This window comes from Poromitra crassiceps (assembly GCF_964638095.1).
Source record: "Poromitra crassiceps genome assembly, chromosome: 19".
Taxonomy (NCBI): domain Eukaryota; kingdom Metazoa; phylum Chordata; class Actinopteri; order Beryciformes; family Melamphaidae; genus Poromitra; species Poromitra crassiceps.
This window is the reverse complement of record NC_139646.1, coordinates 23,901,818-23,929,108: the sequence shown is the minus strand read 5'-3', so window position 1 is coordinate 23,929,108 and position 27,291 is coordinate 23,901,818. Positions and strand designations below refer to the sequence as shown.

The 27,291-nt window shown below is 46.4% G+C and overlaps 1 protein-coding gene across 1 annotated transcript in view; it reads left to right on the top strand.

The window, feature by feature from the left end:
* Positions 1-27,291, top strand: part of LOC310794286 (alpha-1,6-mannosylglycoprotein 6-beta-N-acetylglucosaminyltransferase B-like) — a gene marked incomplete at both ends in the record, with an annotated part of 214,368 nt that overhangs the window by 105,655 nt on the left and 81,422 nt on the right. The window contains 2 exons of the mRNA XM_083656256.1: positions 1,089-1,253; positions 13,096-13,265. Of these exons, the coding sequence (XP_083512382.1) occupies positions 1,089-1,253; positions 13,096-13,265 (335 nt within the window). The remainder of the gene's footprint in view (positions 1-1,088; positions 1,254-13,095; positions 13,266-27,291) is intronic.

Below are 27,291 nucleotides of genomic sequence, written 5' to 3'. Positions count from 1 at the left end.
TGTGCCTGAGCACATGGCACACACTGAGCCTGAGCACATGGCACACACTGTGCCTGAGCACATGGCACACACTGAGCCTGAGCACATGGTACACACTGTGCCTGAGCACATGGCACACACTGTGCCTGAGCACATGGCACACACTGTGCCTGAGCACATGGCACACACTGTGCCTGAGCACATGGCACACACTGAGCCTGAGCACATGGCACACACTGTGCCTGAGCACTTACTGTGCCTGAGCACATGGCACACACTGTGCCTGAGCACACACTGTGCCTGAGCACATGGTACACACTGTGCCTGAGCACTTACTGTGCCTGAGCACATGGCACACACTGTGCCTGAGCACATGGCACAAACTGAGCCTGAACACATGGCACACACTGTGCCTGAACACTTACTGTGCCTGAGCACATGGCACACACTGTGCCTGAGCACTTACTGTGCCTGAGCACATGGCACACACTGTGCCTGAGCACATGGTACACACTGTGCCTGAGCACATGGTACACACTGTGCCTGAGCACATGGCACACTCTGTGCCTGAGCACATGGCACACACTGTGCCTGAGCACATGGCACACACTGAGCCTGATCACATGGCACACACTGAGCCTGATCACATGACACACACTGTGCCTGATCACATGACACACACTGTGCCTGAGCACATGGCACACACTGTGCCTGAGCACATGACACACACTGTGCCTGAGCACATGGTACACACTGAGCCTGATCACATGACACACACTGAGGCTGAGCACTTACTGTACGCCCATGACTGCATCCTGTAATAATGACACAGTGCTGTGTAATCTTTCTGTAATACCTGCTACAGTACATCAGCTTATCCACTCAGATGCCGTTGACATATTTTCCTCACATCTTTCCCACCAGCTCTCGGTTCCTTACTAGCGAATTATTATCGGCTTTCAATGTTATACTCGTCAAAAATGAGTTTGACAATGAACACAAGTGAATACATAATGTAATCATCATCAATAAATACATTGAAAATGTAATGAATTTCTTGCATTCTGTCTCTCCTTCTCTCCTCCCCCCTCCCCCCCCCCCCCCCCCAGGCTGCGTTCCGTACAGACCTCTCCGTGCTGCTGGACCAGGTGGGGGCGGGCAAGGAGTCCCTCAGCTTCATGAAGCGCCGCATCCGTCGCCTGGCGCAGCAGTGGGCCACGGCCGCCAACCGCCTGGACGCCAAGCTGCAGCAGCGCTGGAGAGACCAGAAGAAGGTGAGAGGAAGAAGGGAGATGAGGAAAGGAGATGAGGAGGAAAGGAGATGAGGAGGATGGGAGTAGAGGAGGAAAGGAGATGAGGAGGAAAGGAGACGAGGAGGATGGGAGTAGAGGAGGAAAGGAGATGAGGAGGAAAGGAGACGAGGAGGATGGGAGTAGAGGAGGAAAGGAGACGAGGAGGAAAGGGAGGAGAGGCGTAATGGAGTGAATGGCGTCCTTATTTATACAGTAGGCCATGATCAGCTCCTGCGTTACATCGCTGTCTTGCTGGGGAAGCTACTGTAAGCAGGGCTGCTCTGTCAGTCCTCAGATGGTGAAGACCATGCTTCTCTGGATGCGCTGTTGAAGGACCAGTAGGAGGTGCTCTTCCCTCTGGTCTCATCATGACTAATCTCCCCAAGGCCCCAGGGCAGAGACAGCGACTATGTCCTGTGAGTGATCACCATCCTTCCTTAAACCGACGTCCTGACTCTCTGTGGTCATTAAAGATCCCAGCGGCACTCTTCACAAGAGTAGCGGTGTAGCCCCGGTGCCCTGGGTGAACTTCCCACACAGGTCTTCCTTCCATCATAGCCATTCAATCATCAATCATCCAATCATAGAGTTGATGTCATGTGGTCACAGCCTTATTCCTGATTCTGTATCTACTTCATCCAAAAAGACAGTCGATGTCATGTGATCACAGATGTCACAGGCATGTCCCAGATGAAAGTGAAGCACAGGGAGGAGTGGAGGCTGGGGTAGAGAGGGAGAGGAAGACCAGTGACGAGGGGCAACAGAGAGAGCATACCTTAGTTGCACCTATGTAGCCTGACAGACCAATCAATGACTCTTATCCAAGCATATTTTATTTCTAAAAGTTCATAAACAATCACAGTTAAAGATCCTCATTTCCTATCTCAACAACACTGTTGATTGTCCGGCATGTTATTAATGTAGTTGGCAAAAACATGAGTGAACTAGCTGGCCAGCTAGCTTGTGCTGCCTGTCACTGAGCTAAATAATGCTAGTAGGAGGAGGGGCGGGGTTTGTACGGATGCCTAGTTGGCCATTTTCGAGTCACGCTTTGCAAATACAGAATAAATACAGAAAGTATTAAACTCTTTATTTTATGAAGGCATTTAATAAGCCCCGTCACCCCAATTCCAAGGGCAATTCTAGATTTTTTTAGGCGCATTTTCCCCCGAGCCCCCACTAATTTCCTACCCTGCTGCACAGCAACAAAATGTTAGCCGTGAAAATGCTGTTTCAGATGCTTCTTGAAGGGACATTTATTTTGTATACGTGCAATTTGAATGGGTAAGGAGTTCTCCTGGATAATTGCTCTGTCAATAACAGTGCAGCAGCTAAGGAGATTTGTTCTTATTTTGAATGACGATAGGAGAGAGTGTGTCGTCGTGCACGCCGGAGAGGGAGAGAGAGGGAGAGGGGGAGGAAGCTGCTACAGTAATGTACAATAGATACCCTGCCTACCAACACCAGGGTTCACAGGTTCAAGCCCCCGTGTTACCTCCAGCTTGGTCGGGCGTCCATACAGGCACAATTGGTCGTGTCTGTGGGTGGGAAGCCGGATTAAGCCGGATAGCGTGATCCTCCCACCACGCGCTATGTCCTGCCATTGAAACTCCTCGCTGTCAGGTGAAAAGAAGCGGCTGGCGACTGCACATGTATCGGAGGAAGCACGGTGCTAGTCTACAACTCTCCCCAGATCGGCAGAGGGGGTGGAGCAACGACCGGGGCAGCAGGGGGAATTGTCCAAGTGCAATTGGGGGAGAAGATGGGAGAAAAATCAGATTTTCTTTTTTTAAGTTCTGGTGTTGGAAACTTCTCGCTGCACATCTGTCGGTTCAGCCTGACTGACCACCTATTACATTTTCTCACCTCCTCTGAACAGACAGAGAATGTTTTAGTCAAGACAATTATGATCAATTAAAGAGTTGAGCCCGAGGAGGCATATTGGACACGCACGCGCGCACACACACACACACACACACACACACACACACACACACACACACACACACACACACACACACACACACACACACACACACACACACACACACACACACACACACACACTCTCTCTCTCTCTCTCTCTCTCTCTCTCTCTCTCTCTCTCTCTCTCTCTCTCTCTCTCTCTCTCTCTCTCTCTCTCTCCCGGAATGTCTTCCTCTGCCCCGGTCTCTCCCTAAAATAAGTTAACAGGGGTAGAAATAGTCCTCTGTCTCTGTGATTGATGTCCTCCTCTCTCGCCGGCGCGCTGGGGGCATTCGTTATCCTCTCTCGCGGCTCCTGTGGCTAACGCAATGTGCGGCCGCTATCTCCACAGCAGATGTTCTGCTGTTTGTAAGAGTTAGCCATCGTTGTCAAGAGCTGTTTATCACCCATAATTAGGGAGGGAGAAGGGCTAATTGGATACCATTGCATCAAAAACCAAAGGCAGGGCCTCTCCTACCTCAAAATCACATCTCAATACTAAAGGCAGGGCTTATCCTACCTCAAAATCACATCTCAATACTAAAGGCAGGGCTTATCCTACCTCAAAATCACATCTCAATACCAAAGGCAGGTCCTCTCCTACCTCAAAATCACATCTCAATACTAAAGGCAGGGCCTCTCCTACCTCAAAATCACATCTCAATACTAAAGGCAGGGCCTCTGCTACCTCAAAATCACATCTCAATACTAAAGGCAGGGCCTCTGCTACCTCAAAATCACATCTCAATACTAAAGGCAGGGCCTCTCCTACCTCAAAATCACATCTCAATACCAAAGGCAGGGCCTCTGCTACCTCAAGATCACATCTCAATACTAAAGGCAGGGCCTCTCCTACCTCAAAATCACATCTAAATACTAAAGGCAGGGCTTCTCCTACCTCAAAATCACATCTTAATACTAAAGGCAGGGCCTCTCCTACCTCAAAATCACATCTTAATACTAAAGGCAGGGCCTCTGCTACCTCAAGATCACATCTCAATACTAAAGGCAGGGCCTCCGCTACCTCAAAATCACATCTAAATACTAAAGGCAGGGCTTCTCCTACCTCAAAATCACATCTTAATACTAAAGGCAGGGCCTCTCCTACCTCAAAATCACATCTTAATACTAAAGGCAGGGCCTCTGCTACCTCAAAATCACATCTCAATACTAAAGGCAGGGCCTCCGCTACCTCAAAATCACATCTCAATACTAAAGGCAGGGCCTCTCCTACCTCAAAATCACATCTCAATACCAAAGGCAGGGCTTCTCCTACCTCAAAATCACATCTCAATACTAAAGGCAGGGCCTCTCCTACCTCAAAATCACATCTCAATACCAAAGGCAGGGCCTCTCCTACCTCAAAATCACATCTCAATACTAAAGGCAGGGCCTCTGCTACCTCAAAATCACATCTCAATACCAAAAGCAGGGCCTCTCCTACCTCAAAATCACATCTCAATACTAAAGGCAGGGCCTCTCCTACCTCAAAATCACATCTCAATACTAAAGGCAGGGCCTCTCCTACCTCAAAATCACATCTCAATACTAAAGGCAGGGCCTCTCCTACCTCAAAATCACATCTCAATACTAAAGGCAGGGCCTCCTACCTCAAAATCACATCTCAATACTAAAGGCAGGGCCTCTCCTACCTCAAAATCACATCTAAATACTAAAGGCAGGGCCTCTGCTACCTCAAAATCACATCTCAATACTAAAGGCAGGGCCTCTCCTACCTCAAAATCACATCTCAATACTAAAGGCAGGGCCTCTCCTACCTCAAAATCACATCTCAATACTAAAGGCAGGGCCTCTCCTACCTCAAAAATCACATCTCAATACTAAAGGCAGGGCCTCTCCTACCTCAAAATCACATCTCAATACTAAAGGCAGGGCCTCTCCTACCTCAAAATCACATCTCAATACTAAAGGCAGGGCCTCTCCTACCTCAAAATCACATCTTAATACCAAAGGCAGGGCCTCTCCTACCTCAAAATCACATATCAATACTAAAGGCAGGGCCTCCTACCTCAAAATCACATATCAATACTAAAGGCAGGGCCTCTCCTACCTCAAAATCACATATCAATACTAAAGGCAGGGCCTCCTACCTCAAAATCACATCTCAATACTAAAGGCAGGGCCTCTCGTACGTCAAAACCACATCTCAATACCAAAGGTAGGGCCTCTCCTACCTCAAAATCACATCTTAATACTAAAGGCAGGGCTTCTCCTACCTCAAAATCACATCTCAATACTAAAGGCAGGGCCTCTGCTACCTCAAAATCACATCTCAATACTAAAGGCAGGGCTTCTCCTACCTCAAAATCACATCTCAATACTAAAGGCAGGGCTTCTCCTACCTCAAAATCACATCTCAATACTAAAGGCAGGGCCTCCTACCTCAAAATCACATCTCAATACTAAAGGCAGGGCCTCCTACCTCAAAATCACATCTCAATACTAAAGGCAGGGCCTCTCCTACCTCAAAATCACATCTCAATACTAAAGGCAGGGCCTCTCCTACCTCAAAATCACATCTTAATACTAAAGGCAGGGCTTCTCCTACCTCAAAATCACATCTCAATACTAAAGGCAGGGCCTCTCCTACCTCAAAATCACATCTCAATACTAAAGGCAGGGCCTCCTACCTCAAAATCACATCTCAATACTAAAGGCAGGGCCTCTGCTACCTCAAAATCACATCTCAATACTAAAGGCAGGGCCTCCTACCTCAAAATCACATCTCAATACTAAAGGCAGGGCCTCTCCTACCTCAAAATCACATCTCAATACTAAAGGCAGGGCCTCTCCTACCTCAAAATCACATCTCAATACTAAAGGCAGGGCTTCTCCTACCTCAAAATCACATCTCAATCTGTACTTGTCCAATTCTGCCTTGCGCTTAGCCCCCCCTCCCCTCCCCGCGCTCTCATAGGACTCGTCAGTCAGTTGTTGTGCTGAACCTTCAAAGCCTTCGCAAGTTCGCATTAGCACTGAGACGGAACACACTTGTTTGGTTCAAATTAACTTTGGACCTTGGAGAAACACCGTCTGCTTTTGAATAGACTTTGGCCTTGTACCTTTCCTCCTAACCTTCATCTTTGACAAGAGAACCACCCCCCCAGTTCCAGCAGCAGCTTGAGCAGTCAGCACTTGAGCATTCCGCTTGGGTTTTTTGCACTCTTTAAAATTCCAGCCGGGTTCTGTTGATTCAATTCAGTTTGCTTGTTTGGCTTCTTTTTGATTGTTTAGAGTGGCTGTTTACTCAGGAAAGGAATCAATTGGCAGAGTACAAGAGAGATGCAAGTAGTGAGGCGGAGGAAAGAGACAAATCAAGATTGTTCCTGTGTCTGTCGTTGTCAGACACAAAGGCGAGGAAAGAGGTGTATGTGTGTGCGTGCGTGCGTGCGTGTGTGTGCGCGTGTGTGTGTGTGTGTGTGTGTGTGTGTGTGTGTGTGTGTGTGTGTGTGTGTTTTTTGGTCCTATCCAGTATTGACATGAGAGATGGCCCTTAACAATGTGTTGGTATGTGACGAACGAGAAGCAGCGCCTCAACTATTACTGGAAATCTGCTTCTTTCCTCTAAGAACACCAGGCATCAACCACCTGGTGCTGCTGCACAACACTTTAAAAGCACTTCTACTTGTGGAGATGATCCACGATCCGCTTGTATCTTTTTTTCCTTTGCAAAGCGATTATCAAAGCAAACCAAAAGAAACGGGTCGGGACGGGCTGTCAGGCGTTATCGAACGCCTGGTGGAATGGAATGTTTGGCGTCAGAACAGATGATCTTTCGTGCAGAAGTCAAAAGGAGATGCGATCAACCGCTATTCACAGTTGCGGAAAATAACAGGGAGGTTTCCGAGAGAGGACGAGGAAGCGTTCGAAGATGCCGACCGTATCCTGGTAAAAACAAAACTTGCTTGTGTGTGGTTTTGTGTTGAGTGTCTGCATGTGACTTTGTACCCCAGCTGTTCATTGCCCCTCCTCCTTGATGTGTTTGCCCCCCTGGGGAGCAGCTTGACCTCTGGCTGATGAAGTGTAGAGACAGTGTAGAGGAGAGAGATGGATGCTGAGAGAGGAGGGGGGCAAGAAGCCGAGAGGAGAGGAGGGAGAAGGTGAGAGCGAGAAGCCGAGTGGAGAGGAGGGAGAAGGTGAGAGTAAGAAGCCGAGTGGAGAGGAGGGAGAAGGTGAGAGTGAGAAGCCGAGTGGAGAGGAGGGAGAAGGTGAGAGTAAGAAGCCGAGTGGAGAGGAGGGAGAAGGTAAGAAGAGGAGAGGAGGGAGAAGGTAAGAAGCCGAGAGGAGAGGAGGGAGAAGGTGAGAGTAAGAAGCCGAGAGGAGAGGAGGGAGAAGGTAAGAACCCGAGAGGAGAGGAGGGAGAAGGTGAGAGTAAGAAGCCGAGTGGAGAGGAGGGAGAAGGTGAGAGTAAGAAGCCGAGTGGAGAGGAGGGAGAAGGTGAGAGTAAGAAGCCGAGTGGAGACGAGGGAGAAGGTGAGAGTAAGAAGCCGAGTGGAGAGGAGGGAGAAGGTGAGAGTAAGAAGCCGAGTGGAGAGGAGGGAGAAGGTGAGAGTAAGAAGCCGAGTGGAGAGGAGGGAGAAGGTGAGAGTGAGAAGCCGAGTGGAGAGGAGGGAGAAGGTGAGAGTAAGGGGAATGTAGGGATGGTGGTTGGCAGTGCCAGCTTGTGTTGCTGCCCACGCCCTTCAACCAGACAGCTGTGACCTTCAGACCGGCTGGCTGAGGCCACAGTGCACACACACACACATGCACGCGCACACACACACACTCAGCCTTTTACTAATAGACGCAGGGACCAGGATTAGCATTCTGCTGTCGTTAGCCTGTTAGCGAGGAGTGGAGCGGAGCGGTGAAGTGCTACCACATACTTTTAGTGACACTTCTACTCTGTACTTTCACAGTCACACTCCTACGCAGTATGCACCAAGGACCTTCCAAGGTTTACACACACACACGCACACGCACACGCACACACACACACACACACACACACGTCACGTCACGTCACATCAAACACTCCTCACATGAAAGCATGAGACTGTAGATTTCGGTGGGGGAAGTGGGAGTGCTGTCTCCTCACAGCAAGAATGTTTGCGGTTCGATTCCCACCGGGGACGCTGTGGCGCAGAGGACGTGTCCCTCCCATGTCCTCGGTGTCTGGTGCCCAGGTGGGCTATCTCGTCAAAATAGCCTATCGGTGTGGAGTTTGTATGTTCTCCCCGTGCTCCCCTGGGGTTTCCTGTTGAACCCCACATTAAAAACCTGCAAGAAGATAAGTTATACCCAGAGCAATTTAGAGAGAGAGTGGCGTCAGCGGAGGACCAAAATGCGTGACTCATTAGCCAATGAACAGCCAGGAAGGGGTCTCGCGCTACTTTTGAATGCTAAAATAAAGCCGATAATGTACAATTTGATTAAAAAAAAAACTTTCAAAGTACAACACATTTTGCTGCAACTCGACAGCGCTGCTTAATCCAGAACCTTACTTCCTGGAACTCTCAAGAGTAACAAACTGCTCCATTGGAGTGAATGGAGATGTCGCGACTCTTCTATCTACACGGCTCTGGTTATACCCACTCCTTATTCCAGTTATATCCATCACACTGCAACACGCCGGACGCAGGCAGGAGGAAAAGGCAGTGATTCACCCTGCTTTTTAAAAGGTGTGATGGTGGGACACGCCTGGTGAAAGGTGAGCATGGCGTCACGGTGGTGCTACTGACTCTGTCTGTCTGGCACACACACACACACACACACACACACACACACACACACACACACACACACACACACACACGACACACACACACCGGACATTCTGACTGGAACACATTGATGCGTGAAACAGAACACATGCAAACAAACCAAAACAAACATGGCAGAGCCGTCTGTCTCTTCACACACTCAGAACACCAGACGCCATGTGGGAGCAGCATAAGTCCAGTGTATAAAGAGCTGGCTCGCTCTGTGTGTGCTCAGAGTCCCGGGGGAGGCAGCTGGCTGTGATATAGCAGTTTATGTGGAAGTGTTCGGAGTGTTCGGAGTTCTTCCCCCCGTTGTCGACTTCCTATTGTGTGGCTTTTCCTACCCGTTCATCTTCATTTGCAAGACAGCGTGAGCGCAAAATGTGGGATTGCGTTGGCGGCGAACGCCTGTGTGTGTGTGTGTGTGTGTGTGTGTGTGTGTGTGTGATCGACGTGCTACAACAGTACAAACCACCCACACCAGTCTTCATTCAATTTGCTTTGGCACGAATGTCATAACAACAAAATTGCCAACGCATCTCAGGACAAACCAACGAAAGAAACCAACAACAACAGAGTGAACAGAGTGAATACATTACTGAATAAGACTGTCAGTTCTGCTAGTGAAATTAATCAAATAAGATACTGAGAAAGGAAGAACCGTAATAAAGTAATATAGCAATGCACTAGCCTGATTAAAACACCCAGTTCCGTGAACTTGCATTCTGTTTAGTTCTGCGGTTCCGTTTGGACTCCAAGGTGTGCTGAGTAATTTCAATGGGTGGAAGTACTTGCTTTGACTCCATCAGCCAATCAGTGTTTGCCAAATCCAGTCCTTCAGCCAATCAGCGTTGGATATAGTCACATGCAAATCCACTCTGAAGAACGGTGAAAACGTCTTTTCCACTGAGAAACTGCGCTGTTGTACAGTGTACTCCTGTTCTTGTTTAATCGTTATTGAGTCTATTTCTGTGATAACTGCACTTATGGCTCTACGTTACTGCTCGAGCCGCAGACCCCCTTGGGGCGGTGCGGGGGCATGCTCCCCCGCAATATTTTTTTGTAAACATTTTAAAGTAAAATGCATGAATTTGGTGTACTTTGAGAAAGCTTAAGAGCAAAATTAAAAGGCTAGATCTATGAAGAACATGTCATCATTACTGTGCTGTGGGTTTACAATGACAAACTAAATTTCTCCCTATAGGTCAGGGATACTCAACTTGCTTTGCCACTTTCGTGAAATGATAGAAGGCGAGGGGCCAGTTAATAAACAAACAATATACATTTTTCTGTAGCGGATTGTAGGTTTTTGGGGTGTCAGCCGGAGTTTAGGCTGACAATGTTGTGCATACCGGATAGTTAGTTAGGTTAAGTTAGTTAGGTTAAGTACATACATAAGTGCCTGGGTAGCGAGCAGATGGCGGTATTTGACAATTTAGCAGCTAAATCATAGATTATTGAAAGATATTCCATATTCCAGACTGAAATGCTATAACAGAAGTATTGGCCAGAATGACATGAACATTTATTGGACACTTATTCAGCGGGTATCTTGCATGTTGCGTTCAGGTGCACTGTAAAAAAAAAAAAAAAATTGGTCAACATCTTTTTGTGGCGGCCCGCCACAAATTCCTTTATGTATGGGAAACACTGCACTGTGTGTATGTCAGTTATTTCCCAAACTCTCCTGTTATTTCCATCAGTCTTTTGTGTTGCTGCCTTCAGCTCTGGTGAAATAAAATCCATCTCCTTGCTCAGCCTTAACATGACGGTTGTTTTCAATTGTTTTGAGAGAGAAAAGTCCGCGATTCCGGCCTGCCGGGCAGCCGCAGATTGAGTGAGTACTACTTGCGGTGGAAGCAGAGAGTACTTCAGGTCGAGACGAGTAAAGCCGAGTTGAGACAAGGCGTACTATGCAGTTCACAAAGATCATATATACGGAAGATGAACACTCCAACTTACTTCCTTGACATCTAGATCCACATTTTTCTTCTCGCCAATTCTCAATGGGTTCCTTGTTTTGCTCGGGAGTACAAAAATACTTTAATTGGCAATTTTGTACATTTGTTGTCTGCGCAGCCCCACCACACAACAGCTTTTAGCTATGTTTAATTCAAGGAAAATGACGCTGGTGTGTGGGAGTGAATGGAGCGCTTTCCCCCGGAATGGGCGTGGCCTATTTCATGCAGTGTCTCTATGCCATTAGAGAACAGACTGAAGTCCCTCCTCAGCAGTCTGGCCATCCGGCAGCAGCACACCAAGTTGCCAGCTTTTGAAATCCACTCTTACTTTTCCCTCTTAACTTGGCGTTTGTGTGCAGGGACGCCTTTTTATAGAATCCCTTCCTCACTTAGTCAGGCGTGCTATTCTTCTCTTTGATTTAGCCGCGGTATTGTGTCCTTGCCAATTATGTGAAATCCACCCCCCTTGCCTTTGCTCAACTTCTTCTGCACCATTGCCAGTGTTTGTACTGTATGATACACCCTCGCCATCGCCCCCGCGCCAAGCCAGGAGAAGGAATAGTGTATTGGCGCTATGAATTCTCACTCTTGCCATCTGCCATCCAAACTGTAATTAAATTTCACTTATCTTTTTTTTTTTTTTTTTATGAAGCAGAAGTTATTAGGGCTGGCTTATTAAATCAGAGCATTTTTCATGCCAGCCGGAGTCTCGGCGGCGCCCGACTCTGCTGCACCAACACTCACCATCACTCTCGTCAGCGTTAGCGCGGCGCCGCAACGCTTTTACCACATCTATAATGTCTATAATGAGAGCCTCGAATCATATAGAATATTTTAATATTAATGGCCCTGTGTGAATACCGCGGAGGACTTGACATATGATATATTCGTATACATTATTTTCTCTCTCTTGTTTCATTGTCTTTGCTCTGCTGCCATTCAAACGCAATCTGTTCTAGGAAGCTTTTAATCATTCCTTCTGCAGTTCAAAACTGCAGACACAGGACACACGCCCACATAGATGCAAGCACAAAGAGTGTGTGTGAGAGAAAGAGAGAGAGAGAGAGAGAGACAGAGAGAGAGAGAGAGAGAGAGAGCGAGAGAGCGAGCAAGCAATCGCCATCAAAACGTTCCCCCCTCAAAGTCCACCCAGTTGCCTGTGAGCTCATTATATACACAGTGAGTCTCGCATGGTGAGAGCCGTGGGCTGCGTTTGCCAGCCGCAGCGGCGGTCGGCGTTCATGATGTGTTAGTTAATCAGGATTAGTCAGCCAGAGCCATGGCTGTGGCTGATCCTCCTGTGAAAAGCAACATGTTGCTCATTTCTTGGGTGGGTTGCACTAAATGATGCAGTAGCTACTGTAGCCTTGTAGCCTGTACTGTATATGCAAGGTTGTAAAATCCATCATGTTAAATTATGATTCCTGCACGTCTTTGAATACAAAGGGGTCTTTGTTATTTATTCATTTTCATCGGGTGCCTAAGCATTAGTGTGATTGGTTAGTTTTATAGGCATACTGTTCATTTACAATGAGCTGTAAAGTCCATCGTGATGGGTTAGTGTACTGTATGCATGCTTTTTCATTGGGACATGAGGGGATTATTCACTGGCTGTTTCAGAGAATTAGTTTACCATAATTCCCAACTCATCATATACTGCAGATCGCTCAGGAACCCTTATTGTCACTTTGAAATGTGTTGAAAGCCCGTGTTGTATGCTGTGATTGGCTAATTAGGGTCTATAGATAACCCTGATTGGTTGCTTTGGATTTTTAAATGAGGGAGAAGGAGGGGAAGTCATTTCACAAGATAATTTTACTTTTTGTGTGGGGAAAAACCATCAGACACAAATGTATTATTCAAAGTAGACTATTTTATATAGCTCTTGAAACATGACTTTAGGGGGGCTTTAAGGTGGTTAAGTTTTCCGTTTCTAAAATTGGGTGAAATTGCGATACACATTTAACCATGTTTTGTACTTGTAGTAGTGGTGGTGCTGTACAGTGTTACCATGTAAAGGCCTGAATAATACCATGCTACTCCATGGTGTTTCAGTGTCAGTACCACTTCTCCTGGACTTCCTCCGTTGACTTTGGCTTTAACTCCCTGCCACAATGCCTCCCTGTCCTCCCTCAGATCCTGGTCCACGTGGGCTTCCTGACGGAGGAGTCCGGGGACGTCTTCAGTCCCAAGGTCCTAAAGGGGGGTCCTCTGGGAGAGATGGTCCAGTGGGCAGACATCCTCACCGCCCTGCATGTTCTGGGACACAACCTCAAGATCTCCATGTCTGTCAAGGAGCTGCAAGGGTGAGTCACACATGTTCATATATGCAAAGGCCACGCTGGAGTACTTGGCTCGTTCGACGCCCCCTTCAGGATAATGGAACGAAAGCAGGTTTAAGTTACTTCCGCATTGGCTTCACAAATGGAGCTATGAGTTAGTAGCCTGACTCCACCAGACGGGGGCGGCATTGTTCCACAAATTCACAATCCACCTCAGTCTGGCCCTGGCCTCAGAGATGCATTCAAACCGGCCGCCACACAGGCGCACCAATCAGCGTGAGCTAGGGGCGGGCTTTAGGCGAGACCGGGTGTGACGCCACCGAGAGGCGCCTCTGCGTTTGTAGTTCTTTCACTATTCAACATGGCGGCGGCTACCGAGGCTAGCTCCAGTGTGCTAGTCAAACATTCTATTCAAAACAATAAGCTAACATAAACGTTAAACACTTGATCTTACAGTGAGTACGAAACCGTAACTGTATTGCTGTAATGTTATCAACTATGAACGTTAGTAAACAAGACATTGTTGTAGAATTTGGGGAGATAGCCTTCAGACCGCTAGGCTGGGATAACTTATTAGCTGTAAGGCTGTAATGGCTAACGGCTAGCCATTCACGCAAGTCACACAAACACAAAGCCCTTCTCACTCTCACCACAGCCCAGTAAACATGCAATCTGTTAAACCATCATTTTTGTTCCAAATCGAAATAAATCATAACGTTAATCAAAATGCCACTGAATTATTAGCTAATCAACACAGAACTGCAAAGATCAGTGTGATGTATTGTCCCTTTACTGCTAGCTGAAGTGTATTCTGCTATGATTGGAATGTTGGCTGCTGTTTAATAAACCACGTTAACTCACGTTGGTGTCCGAGTGACATATTATGTTATACAGGCGAGATTAAAGATCTCAGGATACAATACAACAATCAGTTTATCTGATATTTTCCCCCGCTTGCATAAATTATACTGTGAAGTGTGAATATAGCTCTAGCATATAGTAGTCCTATATGTCTGATATTTTGGAGCTGTTATTCGAGAAATTGGTTTATCGATAGAACATACCGGTAGTTTAAGATTTTGCACTTGTACTTTAGATAGGGGGTAAACAAACGTCATGGGAGCCAATACTAGGAATACGGTATATCAACAAGGAACCATTCTTAAAGTTAGAGATTATATCCAAATACATGCTGCATGGTGTAACCAGGGTGTTTTTCCTCTTCTCTGTTGACGTCCTCTGGGCTCCAGGCAGCTCCCTTTCGCAGATTCATCTGACAACATCTTTATGCATTTACATCGTCTTATCATTTGACCCAATCGTGCCTCAAGACCAGCAGATTATGTAACAACAACACCACACACGGCCGTCATTTCTCCGTTTAGTTTATTATTACAAAAGTAAGCAAATAACATTCTCCAGTCATGCGTAAATATCTACCATTCCACTGACACATATGCTAAAATTCACCAGTTAAATAGTAGCGTTAAATCATTATATTGTATCAAAGCATTTGGTTGTTGCCATGATCATAAAGGCTAGAGAGCGTTGCGTCTCCATGACGTTAGCCGTCCAGGGTGCGTGCCACTCGGTGTCATATCGTGTCATCAGTTCCCTGAAGAAACGAACAACGATATGTGTTATGAATGAATCGCTGTTAACGTTAACATTAATCATCAATCATCAGACGTAGCACCCCAACCTCCAAATGTTGCTATCGTTAGCGTAACATCAGTTAATCCAATCAGTTACATTTAACGTGCAAAATGGCCTACCTGCACTTCATCCTCAGTCAGACATCTGCAGTAATTCTTCTTTCTTTTGGCAAATTGAATAGTCAATGGTTGCACCCAATATTCACCTTACAAAAACAGCAAAAAATCTGCGACCTCCATGCTAACTATTAGCAATTGTAGTCCTAGCTGATCAGGCGCTGCTACGTCATGAAGGGAAGTCGATCTGATTGGTTGGCGCTGGCAAGCCCAGACGGTGACAGACAGACGGTCCATCCAATCACCTGCCTAGTAGCTTGAAAAAAGTGACCGCCCTCTTCAGCAATGTAGCTTGGCCGAATCCAGATGGATGTTGTTTGTGAAACAGATATTTGAAGCAAACTCATCGATCTGGCAGCGTCAGGTTAATGAGTTAGCCCCTTAACCCATATATTAGATATGAGGCTAAATTAACCCATAGATTAGACACGAGGCTAAATTAACCCATAGATTAGACCAGTGGTTCCCAACCTTTTCCAACTCAGGGCCCACTTTTATGTCTCAAAAATGTTCGCGGCCCACCTCCGACCCCATAAATACAAAGGCCATATAATGCGTTCTCAGAGCACTTTTTTATTGAAAATTGAACATAAAGGACTGAACTGAATACAGGAGAAACATGTTGGAAGCTCCACAGTCACTAACACAGCACCTGTAACATGTTGCAACACCTTCAGTATTACAGTTTTCAAGGAGCTGTCCACACACACACACATACACACACGCGCACACACACACACACACACACACACACACACACACACACACACACACACACACACACCAATCATTCAAGGAGCTGTCCATCAGCACCACACAGATGTCAGAAATGACAAGCAAGGGGCTGTCTGTAACAGGCTAATTAACAAATGATTAATAAATAACGGTATCCTTCAACAATGGAAAAATGCATTCTCATAACAATTTGACATCCAATATCAGATCCAAACAAAATCCAAATATCAGAAGAAAGCCATTAAATCGATAGGGTTACAAATAAACACAAACCCAATATAAAGATGATGTAAAGATGAAACTTCAATTCAAGCAAAAGCAATAACATCAAAGAAACAAAAATCATACTTTTTCAAGTATGATTTTTCAAAATCTTTCAAAAAAAAAATTGATTTTTTTTTTTTTTTTTTTTTTTTTTTTTTTTTAATCATACTTTTTTGGAAATGATTTGGCGGCCCACTTGCAATACCTTCGCGGCCCACCAGGGGGCCGCGGCCCACAGGTTGGGAATCACTGGATTAGACACTAGGCTAAATTAACCCATAGATTAGACACTAGGCTAAATTAACCCATAGATTAGACACGAGGCTAAATTAACCCATAGATTAGACACAAGGCTAAGTTAACCCATACAGTAGATTAGACGCGAGGTTAAGGTCGTCTTGATTTGTTTGTTGCCGCATTGATCCCATATCGACTGGCTGCCCACTTTCCTGTCAATCTGTGTATCTTTTTAACCCCTGCGTCAGCAAGCTTACATGTTTCTGCTGACGGATACAGCCATGGAGCCAACTCTCTCTCTCTCTCTCTCTCTCTCTCACACACACACACACACACACACACACGCACACGCACACGCACACGCACACACACACACACGCACACCCGCACCCACACAAACACGCCAGTGGATGTAAATCTGCCCTGTTGGGAAAAAGGCCTCAGGGTCGTTCTGTTCTGTCCACTCTGTGCGATATCTACTTCAGCCAAGACTGTGTAAATCACACAGGTTGTCAAGCTGCACCGGCCTCCAGCTAGAACCATGGAGACGGATTGAAAATATGGCGCAGCCGCCCAGCCATTATGAATAGATGTGTCTGTGCGCTTTGTGAGACTGCTCCTGCGGGAGAGGACTGAATCATCCCGCCCGTAACAAACGTCTTTGTTTAGCCTTGATTGGGCCAATAGCCTTTGTGTGTCTTTGTGATCAATATAAGGATGACACAGGTATGGAGCATAGATCAATATAACGATGACACAGGTACGGAGTATAGATCAATATAACGATGACACAGGTATGGAGTATAGATCAATATAACGATGACACAGGTACGGAGTATAGATCTATAGAATGATGTCTTCTCTTCAGCCACCCCACTGCACTGCACACGCCGCCTCTGACAAGGCTCGCCAATCACAGAAGAGATATCGTTTGAACCTCAGCCTTTGCAAATCATTCTGTCGACATTGAACACCTTTTAGAGGGAGCGAGGGGGAGAATTAAGGTAATTTTTTATAAGTTTTAAACATTTTCTTATGCAGGGACTACACGCAAGGGCGAGTTCAATTGTCACGCTCAAAATGGATGGCAGTATCGTTTTTATCGACTGTGCAGCTAGAAAAAATAAAACGTATCTGCGGGAAGTTTTATTTAGTCTTCCTACCCTGGAAAGTCTTCGGCAGCGAAAACGATCTTTTAGCTTTGGATTATTCTGGGAACTCAACTCGGTTTAATCTCACGTCAAACCACATTTGGATCGTGACTCAGTCTTTTCCAAACACTAGAGGGAGAAGTAGCGTAACTCCGTCTCCTGTGTTGGACACAGTCACAGTGTGTCCAAACCTTTGTGTTGATGCAGGGCTACACAGTCACAGTGTGTCCAAACCTTTGTGTTGATGCAGGACTACACAGTCACAATGTGTCCAAACCTTTGTGTTGATGCAGGGCTACACAGTCACAATGTGTCTAAACCTTTGTGTTGATGCAGGACTACACAGTCACAATGTGTCCAAACCTTTGTGTTGATGCAGGACTACACAGTCACAATGTGTCCAAACCTTTGTGTTGATGCAGGACTACACAGTCACAATGTGTCTAAACCTTTGTGTTGATGCAGGGCTACACAGTCACAGTGTGTCCAAACCTTTGTGTTGATACAGGGCTACACAGTCACAATGTGTCCAAACCTTTGTGTTGATGCAGGGCTACACAGTCACAATGTGTCCAAACCTTTGTGTTGATACAGGGCTACACAGTCACAGTGTGTCCAAACCTTTGTGTTGATACAGGGCTACACAGTCACAATGTGTCCAAACCTTTGTGTTGATGCAGGGCTACACAGTCACAATGTGTCTAAACCTTTGTGTTGATGCAGGGCTACACAGTCACAATGTGTCTAAACCTTTGTGTTGATGCAGGGCCACACAGTCACAATGTGTCTAAACCTTTGTGTTGATGCAGGGCCACACAGTCACAATGTGTCTAAACCTTTGTGTTGATGCAGGGCTACACAGTCACAATGTGTCTAAACCTTTGTGTTGATGCAGGGCTACACAGTCACAATGTGTCTAAACCTTTGTGTTGATACAGGGCCACACAGTCACAATGTGTCTAAACCTTTGTGTTGATGCAGGGCTACACAGTCACAATGTGTCCAAACCTTTGTGTTGATGCAGGGCTACACAGTCACAATGTGTCCAAACCTTTGTGTTGATGCAGGGCTACACAGTCACAATGTGTCCAAACCTTTGTGTTGATACAGGGCTACACAGTCACAATGTGTCCAAACCTTTGTGTTGATGCAGGGCTACACAGTCACAATGTGTCCAAACCTTTGTGTTGATGCAGGGCCACACAGTCACAATGTGTCCAAACCTTTGTGTTGATGCAGGGCTACACAGTCACAATGTGTCCAAACCTTTGTGTTGATGCAGGGCCACACAGTCACAATGTGTCCAAACTAGAGATGGGCCGATACCATTTTTTTCAGACCGAGTACGAGTACGAGTACTTCATTTTGGGTACTCGCCGATACCGAGTACCGATACGAGTACTTTTTGTTTTTGTTGAGTAACCACTTATTTTCCCCCCTTTTTTCCCCCAATTTCGTTTCATTGTCATGCCTTGTACTTTTAATGATACTGTAATGTTCAATTACCACAATGAAAATAATAGGGGTGCTCCGATCCGATCCGATTCCGATTCCTGGGGTCACGATCCGATTCCAGAATCGATTCTCGATTCCAACGATTCTCGATTCCAGAATCGAGAATCGATTCTCAATTATGTAGTTTTATATTGCAATAACACACAAAGGTAAATATAAGACAAAAAATGACAAATGTATTAATGCTGAACTTCAAATTCAACTTCTGTATTACAGTCAGGGCCTAAATTCATTTTGCAAACTAGGAGGGAATTTCCCCCTTATGTTCTTCAGATAAGATGGATTTATAGGCTGGGGGGGATCTGTAGACTTTTGGGGGGAATACATTAACCAGAGTTCTTAAGTGCAAGAGGTGGTGGCACCGTGGCAGTACAGTACACAAATGACATGAACATTTGGACACTTATTCAGCCGGTATCTTGCATGTTGCGTTCAGGTGCACTGTAAAAAAAAAAAAAAAAAAAAAAAAAAATTTTTTACCGATACCGATACGAGTACTTGAGTACGGTATCGGAGCCAAGTACCGATACCAGTATCGGTATCGGCCCATCTCTAGTCCAAACCTTTGTGTTGATGCAGGGCTACACAGTCACAATGTGTCCAAACCTTTGTGTTGATGCAGGGCTACACAGTCACAATGTGTCCAAACCTTTGTGTTGATGCAGGGCTACACAGTCACAATGTGTCCAAACCTTTGTGTTGATGCAGGGCTACACAGTCACAATGTGTCCAAACCTTTGTGTTGATACAGGGCTACACAGTCACAATGTGTCCAAACCTTTGTGTTGATACAGGGCTACACAGTCACAATGTGTCCAAACCTTTGTGTTGATGCAGGGCTACACAGTCACAATGTGTCCAAACCTTTGTGTTGATACAGGGCTACACAGTCACAATGTGTCCAAACCTTTGTGTTGATACAGGGCTACACAGTCACAATGTGTCCAAACCTTTGTGTTGATACAGGGCTACACAGTCACAATGTGTCCAAACCTTTGTGTTGATGCAGGGCTACACAGTCACAATGTGTCCAAACCTTTGTGTTGATACAGGGCTACACAGTCACAATGTGTCCAAACCTTTGTGTTGATACAGGGCTACACAGTCACAATGTGTCCAAACCTTTGTGTTGATACAGGGCTACACAGTCACAATGTGTCCAAACCTTTGTGTTGATACAGGGCTACACAGTCACAATGTGTCCAAACCTTTGTGTTGATGCAGGGCTACACAGTCACAATGTGTCCAAACCTTTGTGTTGATACAGGGCCACACAGTCACATTGTGTCCAAACCATTGTGTTGATGCAGGGCTACACAGTCACAATGTGTCCAAACCTTTGTGTTGATGCAGGGCTACACAGTCACAATGTGTCCAAACCTTTGTGTTGATGCAGGGCTACACAGTCACAATGTGTCCAAACCTTTGTGTTGATACAGGGCCACACAGTCACATTGTGTCCAAACCATTGTGTTGATGCAGGGCTACACAGTCACAATGTGTCCAAACCTTTGTGTTGATGCAGGGCTACACAGTCACAATGTGTCCAAACCTTTGTGTTGATGCAGGGCTACACAGTCACAATGTGTCCAAACCTTTGTGTTGATGCAGGGCTACACAGTCACAATGTGTCCAAACCTTTGTGTTGATACAGGGCCACACAGTCACATTGTGTCCAAACCATTGTGTTGATGCAGGGCTACACAGTCACAATGTGTCCAAACCTTTGTGTTGATGCAGGGCTACACAGTCACAATGTGTCCAAACCTTTGTGTTGATGCAGGGCTACACAGTCACAGTGTGTCCAAACCTTTGTGTTGATACAGGGCCACACAGTCACAGTGTGTCCAAACCTTTGTGTTGATGCAGGGCTACACAGTCACAATGTGTCCAAACCTTTGTGTTGATGCAGGGCTACACAGTCACAATGTGTCGAAACCTTTGTGTTGATACAGGGCCACACTGTCACAATGTGTCCAAACCTTTGTGTTGATACAGGGCCACACAGTCACAATGTGTCCAAACCTTTGTGTTGATGCAGGGCAACACAGTCACAATGTGTCCAAACCTTTGTGTTGATGCAGGGCTACACAGTCACAATGTGTCCAAACCTTTGTGTTGATGCAGGGCTACACAGTCACAATGTGTCCAAACCTTTGTGTTGAGGCAGGGCTACACAGTCACAATGTGTCCAAACCTTTGTGTTGATACAGGGCCACACAGTCACAATGTGTCCAAACCTTTGTGTTGATGCAGGGCAACACAGTCACAATGTGTCCAAACCTTTGTGTTGATGCAGGGCTACACAGTCACAATGTGTCCAAACCTTTGTGTTGATGCAGGGCTACACAGTCACAATGTGTCCAAACCTTTGTGTTGATGCAGGACTACACAGTCACAATGTGTCCAAACCTTTGTGTTGATACAGGGCTACACAGTCACAATGTGTCCAAACCTTTGTGTTGATGCAGGGCTACACAGTCACAATGTGTCCAAACCTTTGTGTTGATGCAGGACTACACAGTCACAATGTGTCCAAACCTTTGTGTTGATACAGGGCCACACAGTCACAATGTGTCCAAACCTTTGTGTTGATGCAGGGCTACACAGTCACAGTGTGTCCAAACCTTTGTGTTGATGCAGGGCTACACAGTCACAATGTGTCCAAACCTTTGTGTTGATACAGGGCCACACAGTCACAATGTGTCCAAACCTTTGTGTTGATACAGGGCCACACAGTCACAATGTGTCCAAACCTTTGTGTTGATACAGGGCTACACAGTCACAATGTGTCCAAACCTTTGTGTTGATACAGGGCCACACAGTCACAATGTGTCCAAACCTTTGTGTTGATACAGGGCTACACAGTCACAGTGTGTCCAAACCTTTGTGTTGATACAGGGCTACACAGTCAGTGTGTTTTTACACATTTTGTTTCCCTCATTTCTTGGCTTCAGTAAGACAAAGAAAATTGAGAGCAAAGGTTCAACCAAGGTGATAATAATGTAATTTTGCTGTCACACTGTCATATTGGGGAAAATGCTGTTTTCTCCTTTCGTCATCTGTCCCCGCAAACCAGCTTAATGTCTTTATTGATCGCTCATCATAATGTGTATGGCTTAAACTGATAAAGGCTCTCACACACACTGAGCATGTCCTCACAAACAAGCACATTTATAGGCACATAGAGGCCATTTACACCTGGCACCAACATGCGTTTTCTGTGATCAGATTGCAATCATATAGTGCTTGACCACTTGAAAGTACAGGTGTAAACGGTACGGTGAAGACGGTTTGCGATCTGAACGGCCAAACCACCTCCGGAGGTGGTCATGGACGCATTGTGACCACATTGCGCTCAAGTGTAAATGCAATGTGTCCTCTCTATCCACATACAGCAACCGCATGCGGATTGAGAGGACACCCGTTTTGGGTGATCAGATTGCAATCGGATTGCAATCTGATCACCAAAAACGCATGCTAACGCCAGGTGTAAATGAAATCAGGCTAACGTGGTCAAGCACTATCCGATTGCAATCTGATCACAGAAAATGCATGTTAGTGCCAGGTGTAAATGGCCTCATAGTGATCCATACGGTACAGATCTATGCTGAGGCAAGGATGCAAACAAGCTTGAGCTGTTTATTTTTTTAGATGGCAGATTTATGATTTGAAAAGCAACAGTATTGATTTTCTGTTTGGCAGCCTTGTGAAATGCAAAGGCAGCGAGGGGGGGGGAAACACATTTTATTTCCTTCTTTCTTTGTGAAGGCATGAATGAACCAGAGTATACATGTACATGTACCCTTGTCGCTGAATGTACTTGTTGATGGTCTAGTATACCAAAGATGACAAGGAGTGGCGTAGAACACAGTGAGACGTTGGCTTTGTGCACATCCACTTCATTTCACGCGCTTGAAAGTGCAAATCATCAGTGTTGTCAGTATGCAGATGGGGGCGGGGGGGTAGATTCATCTTTTCATACTTTTTCCTAGGGCTGCCACTAACGATTATTTTCACAATCGATTAATCTGTCGATTATTTTTCTCGATTAACCGATGAGTTGTTTGGTCTATAAAATGTCAGAAAATGGTAGCAAATGACGATCAGTGTTTCCCAAAGCCCAAGATGACGCCCTCAAATGTCTTGTTTTGTCCACAACTCAAAGATAATATCAGTTTGACTGTCATACAGGAGTAAAGAAACCAGAAAATATTCACATTTAAGAAGCTGGAATCAGAGAATTTAGACCTTTTCCCTTAAAATTGTACTCAAAACGATTAATCGATTATCAAAATAGTTGTCGGTTAATTTTCTGTCGATCGGCTAATCGATGAATCGTGGCAGCTCTACTTGTTGCCTACATGTAGCACCGTAGCACACGTGGAGTAGCCTACAACAGCAACACTTGACAGAAGAGCCCTCAGATGCGAATCCACAAGCACACAGAAGACACAGAAGTAGCCTACTGTATGCCATGCAGTATTTCGACACATCTGTCATGGTTTTGTTTCGTTTGGTTGTGGTATCGCCTGCTGCCGTATATACCGAGGTCATGTGACATGATCTATAGCTGATGAGAGCCGTCACATGGTTTACCTCTCGCCGACACCAGTTGGAAGTTGCTGCATTCATTGTAACGGTAGAGTTTTATTTGAGTTGAGGCTGAGAGTTCTGTCTCCTCTCTGTTTGTTTCTCACAGCATCCCTGGAAGGATATTTATCAACCCTGACGAGTGTGTTTGTGTGTAGCTCTCTCTCTCTCTCTCTCCATCTCGCTCCTTCTCCAATTGTGTTCCTCTCCCCACTCCATCGCTCCCTCTGGCCCCCCGAGTAGCGGTGCAAAAATACCTCCGAGTGAGAAAGAGAGAGCGAGGCATTTTTGAAAGTATTATCTCTTGTTTTCTCCCCTGAAGACAGACAAGCAGACAGACAGAGGGAGATAGAGGCAGGCAGACAGACAGAGGGAGATAGAGGCAGGCAGGCAGACAGACAGAGGGAGATAGAGGCAGGCAGACGGGCAGACAGACAAATGGCCTGACGATCTGGACAGAGAGAGACTTAATTGAAACGCAGACAGACGGAGGGAGAGACACTCAACACAACAATGGCTCCTCAGAGGCTCCTTAGTGGAGGTTTGGTCCGAGCACAACACAAAAGGATATCGCTCCTGTGAGTGTGCATTCTGCCATGCGTTGTTCTCATGGCCAGAAACCCAGGCCTGTGATTGGCTGAAGACGAAGCAGCGGGGGTAGCTGTAATTGGCCACAGAGGGGATGATTAGGGGCCAGTGTTGTGTCACTATATATTGTGTGGTCTGGTCCCCGTCCAGAGGACAGTGGGACGTCATTCACTAGAGAGGCAGGGATACACACACACATGCACGCACGCACGCACGCACACACACACACACACACGCACACACACACACATGCACACACGCACACACCTCTACTGTATAGCAGAGGTTTAAACCAATGTATCTGACTTTTGAGGTGTGTTGCTGAAGGATTCTGGTCAAAATCTCCACATTTGAGACCAAACTGTTGGGAGGACTGCACACTACTGAGTGCACTTGTCGAGTTGTCTGTGAGCTTCTGCCTACTAGCTACTGCCTATTAGCTCATTATAAACATGCTCAGTGTTGTAACAGTAATGAACCTCGATCCGTGTGTCAAACTAGGCCGTGTTGGGTCCTTGTGTTTGAGGGAATGGGGCCTGGAAAGTCCTTGAAAAGCCCTTGGATATGATGTTTTAGAAGGTGTGGAACCCTCTCACACACACACACACACACACACACACACACACACACACACACACACACACACACAGGTATAGAGGAAAGACATGAGTCCTTCCTGAACTGAATAGCCAATTGGGTGTGAAGAAGGCCCGTTAGATATGAGTGTAACTTGTGCCTGGTGCTGTGTGTTCTCTCTGCTGTGTGTGTGTGTGTGTGTGTGTGTGTGTGTATGTGTGTATGTGTATGTGTGTGTATATTATAATGTGTCTCTCTGCTCTGTGTGTGTACATTAATCATGGTGGCTGCATGTGGTCTGGTGGCCCGCGGGTCACAGCGATACAGGTACTGATCCGCTTTTAATCTCCTCTGCCGTGACAGAGCAAGAACACACCTCACTCCCCCAGCTGCCACTGAGTGTGTGTGCGGAGGGATGGACCGACGTGTGTGTGTGTGTGTGTGTGTGTGTGTGTGTGTGTGTGGAGGGGAGGGGGGCGGACCAAGGGGACCAACGCGCTGAGTCAGCATCTGTGGTGGGTGGGGGGCTTACTATGCAAATGTGCAAATAATAGCTTTCTGCATTTAGTTTTATTTATATTTTTGACGTGAGGCTCTCTGATGAATGGCATCTCTGTGTTATTGGATCTTGGATTGTCCTTCATTTATGCACAACACACACACACACACACACACACACACACACACACGCGCTCTCTTCTCTCTCTCACACACATCCTCGAAGACACACATGCTCTCTCACACACACACACACACACACACACACACACACACACACACACACACACACACACACACACACACACAGACATACATACACACACACACACACACACACACACACACACACACTTCTCTCTCTCTCTCTCGCTCCCTCAAAGACACACACACGCTCTCTCACTCTCACACACAAGCACGCACACACACACACACACACACACACACACACACACACACACACACACACACACACTCACTCTCACTTACACACTATAACTATAATGAGTAAATTCTATACCATAGCACCTTTCACATCTCCCGTTCTCTGCTGAGTGAGCACTCGTCTGGCGGGAGGCGGGGCTATTGTAACATAGCGGGGGGCGGGGCTACTGTTACAGAGCAGCTTGATGGAAATCAGGCTGGATCTGGTGCCACTGGATCAGTGCAGCTGGCCCAGTCCATGTGATGGAGAACAGATCAGTGCAGCTGGCCCAGTCCATGTGATGGAGAACAGATCAGTACAGCTGGCCCAGTCCATGTGATGGAGAACAGATCAGTGCAGCTGGCCCAGTCCATGTGATGGAGAACAGATCAGTACAGCTGGCTCAGTCCATGTGATGGAGAACAGATCAGTACAGCTGGCTCAGTCCATGTGATGGAGAACAGATCAGTACAGCTGGCTCAGTCCATGTGATGGAGAACAGATCAGTACAGCTGGTCCAGTCCATGTGATGGAGAACAGATCAGTGCACCTGGCCCAGTCCATGTGATGGAGAACAGATCAGTGCAGCTGGCTCAGTCCATGTGATGGAGAAAAGATCAGTACAGCTGGCTCAGTCCATGTGATGGAGAACAGATCAGTGCAGCTGGCTCAGTCCATGTGATGGAGAACAGGCAGCAATGGAGAGAGAGAAGAAGAATGGAAATTAAATAGAATAATAGAAAAACAAGCAGCATTAGAGAAACCACAATCTGGGAACCCAGAGTCTATTTTTATTTGAAAAATAGACTCTGGGACAGCCCTAGCGTTTTTCCCAGCTTCCTGTACAGCGCGCCTCTCCTGCCACCGTCACTTCCTTTTCCGCGTCCATTTCGGCTATTCACTAATAACGTTAACGCATAAACACACTGCATAGAAGACGTCAACTCGTCTTACAACAACAGTGGAAAATTACTGGAAAGTCACGGTGCAAGTTGCTATTCAGACTGTAAACAGTGGAGCACGGACACGGAAAAGGAAGTGACGGTGGCAGGAGAGGCGCGCTGCACAGGAAGCTGGGAAAAACGCTAGGGCTGACCCAGAGTCTATTTTTCAAATAAAAATAGACTCTGGGTTCCCAGGTTGGAGAAAGCATTGCTCTTTCTTATTCGCCACTGATACAGCCAAGCTTCAAAGCTCTGTCTCTGACACTGTCAGGCCCTGTGTGAAGAGGGGACAGGCCACATCATCTCTGTGTTACATCTGTGTTACATCATCAGCCCCCCCCCCCCCACACACACACACACACACACTCTGCAAGGCCGGCCAGTCTTACATAATGATTCATTGTCCAGATATAACGGAAGGCGAATGTGACGTTACAGCAGCTGACAAAGCAACTGGGTGGGTAGAGAATGTGACGTTACAGTGCAGCTGACAACCTTTATCGCTGTATTATTGAGAGCATTCTCACTAGTTCCTTCACTGTATGGTTTGGTAATCTTACTGTTAAGGAGCGAAAATCCTTAAATAGGGTAGTGCGCCTTGCCCGCAAGATAACTGGTGCCAACCTGCTGGCTCTAGAAGAGCTCTATAGCTCCAGACTTCTGTCCCGGGCCTCCAGAATTATCAGGGAGGGTCTTTTTGAACTACTCCCTCTGGGTAGACGCTACCGCTCCATTAAGTGCCCCACCACTCGC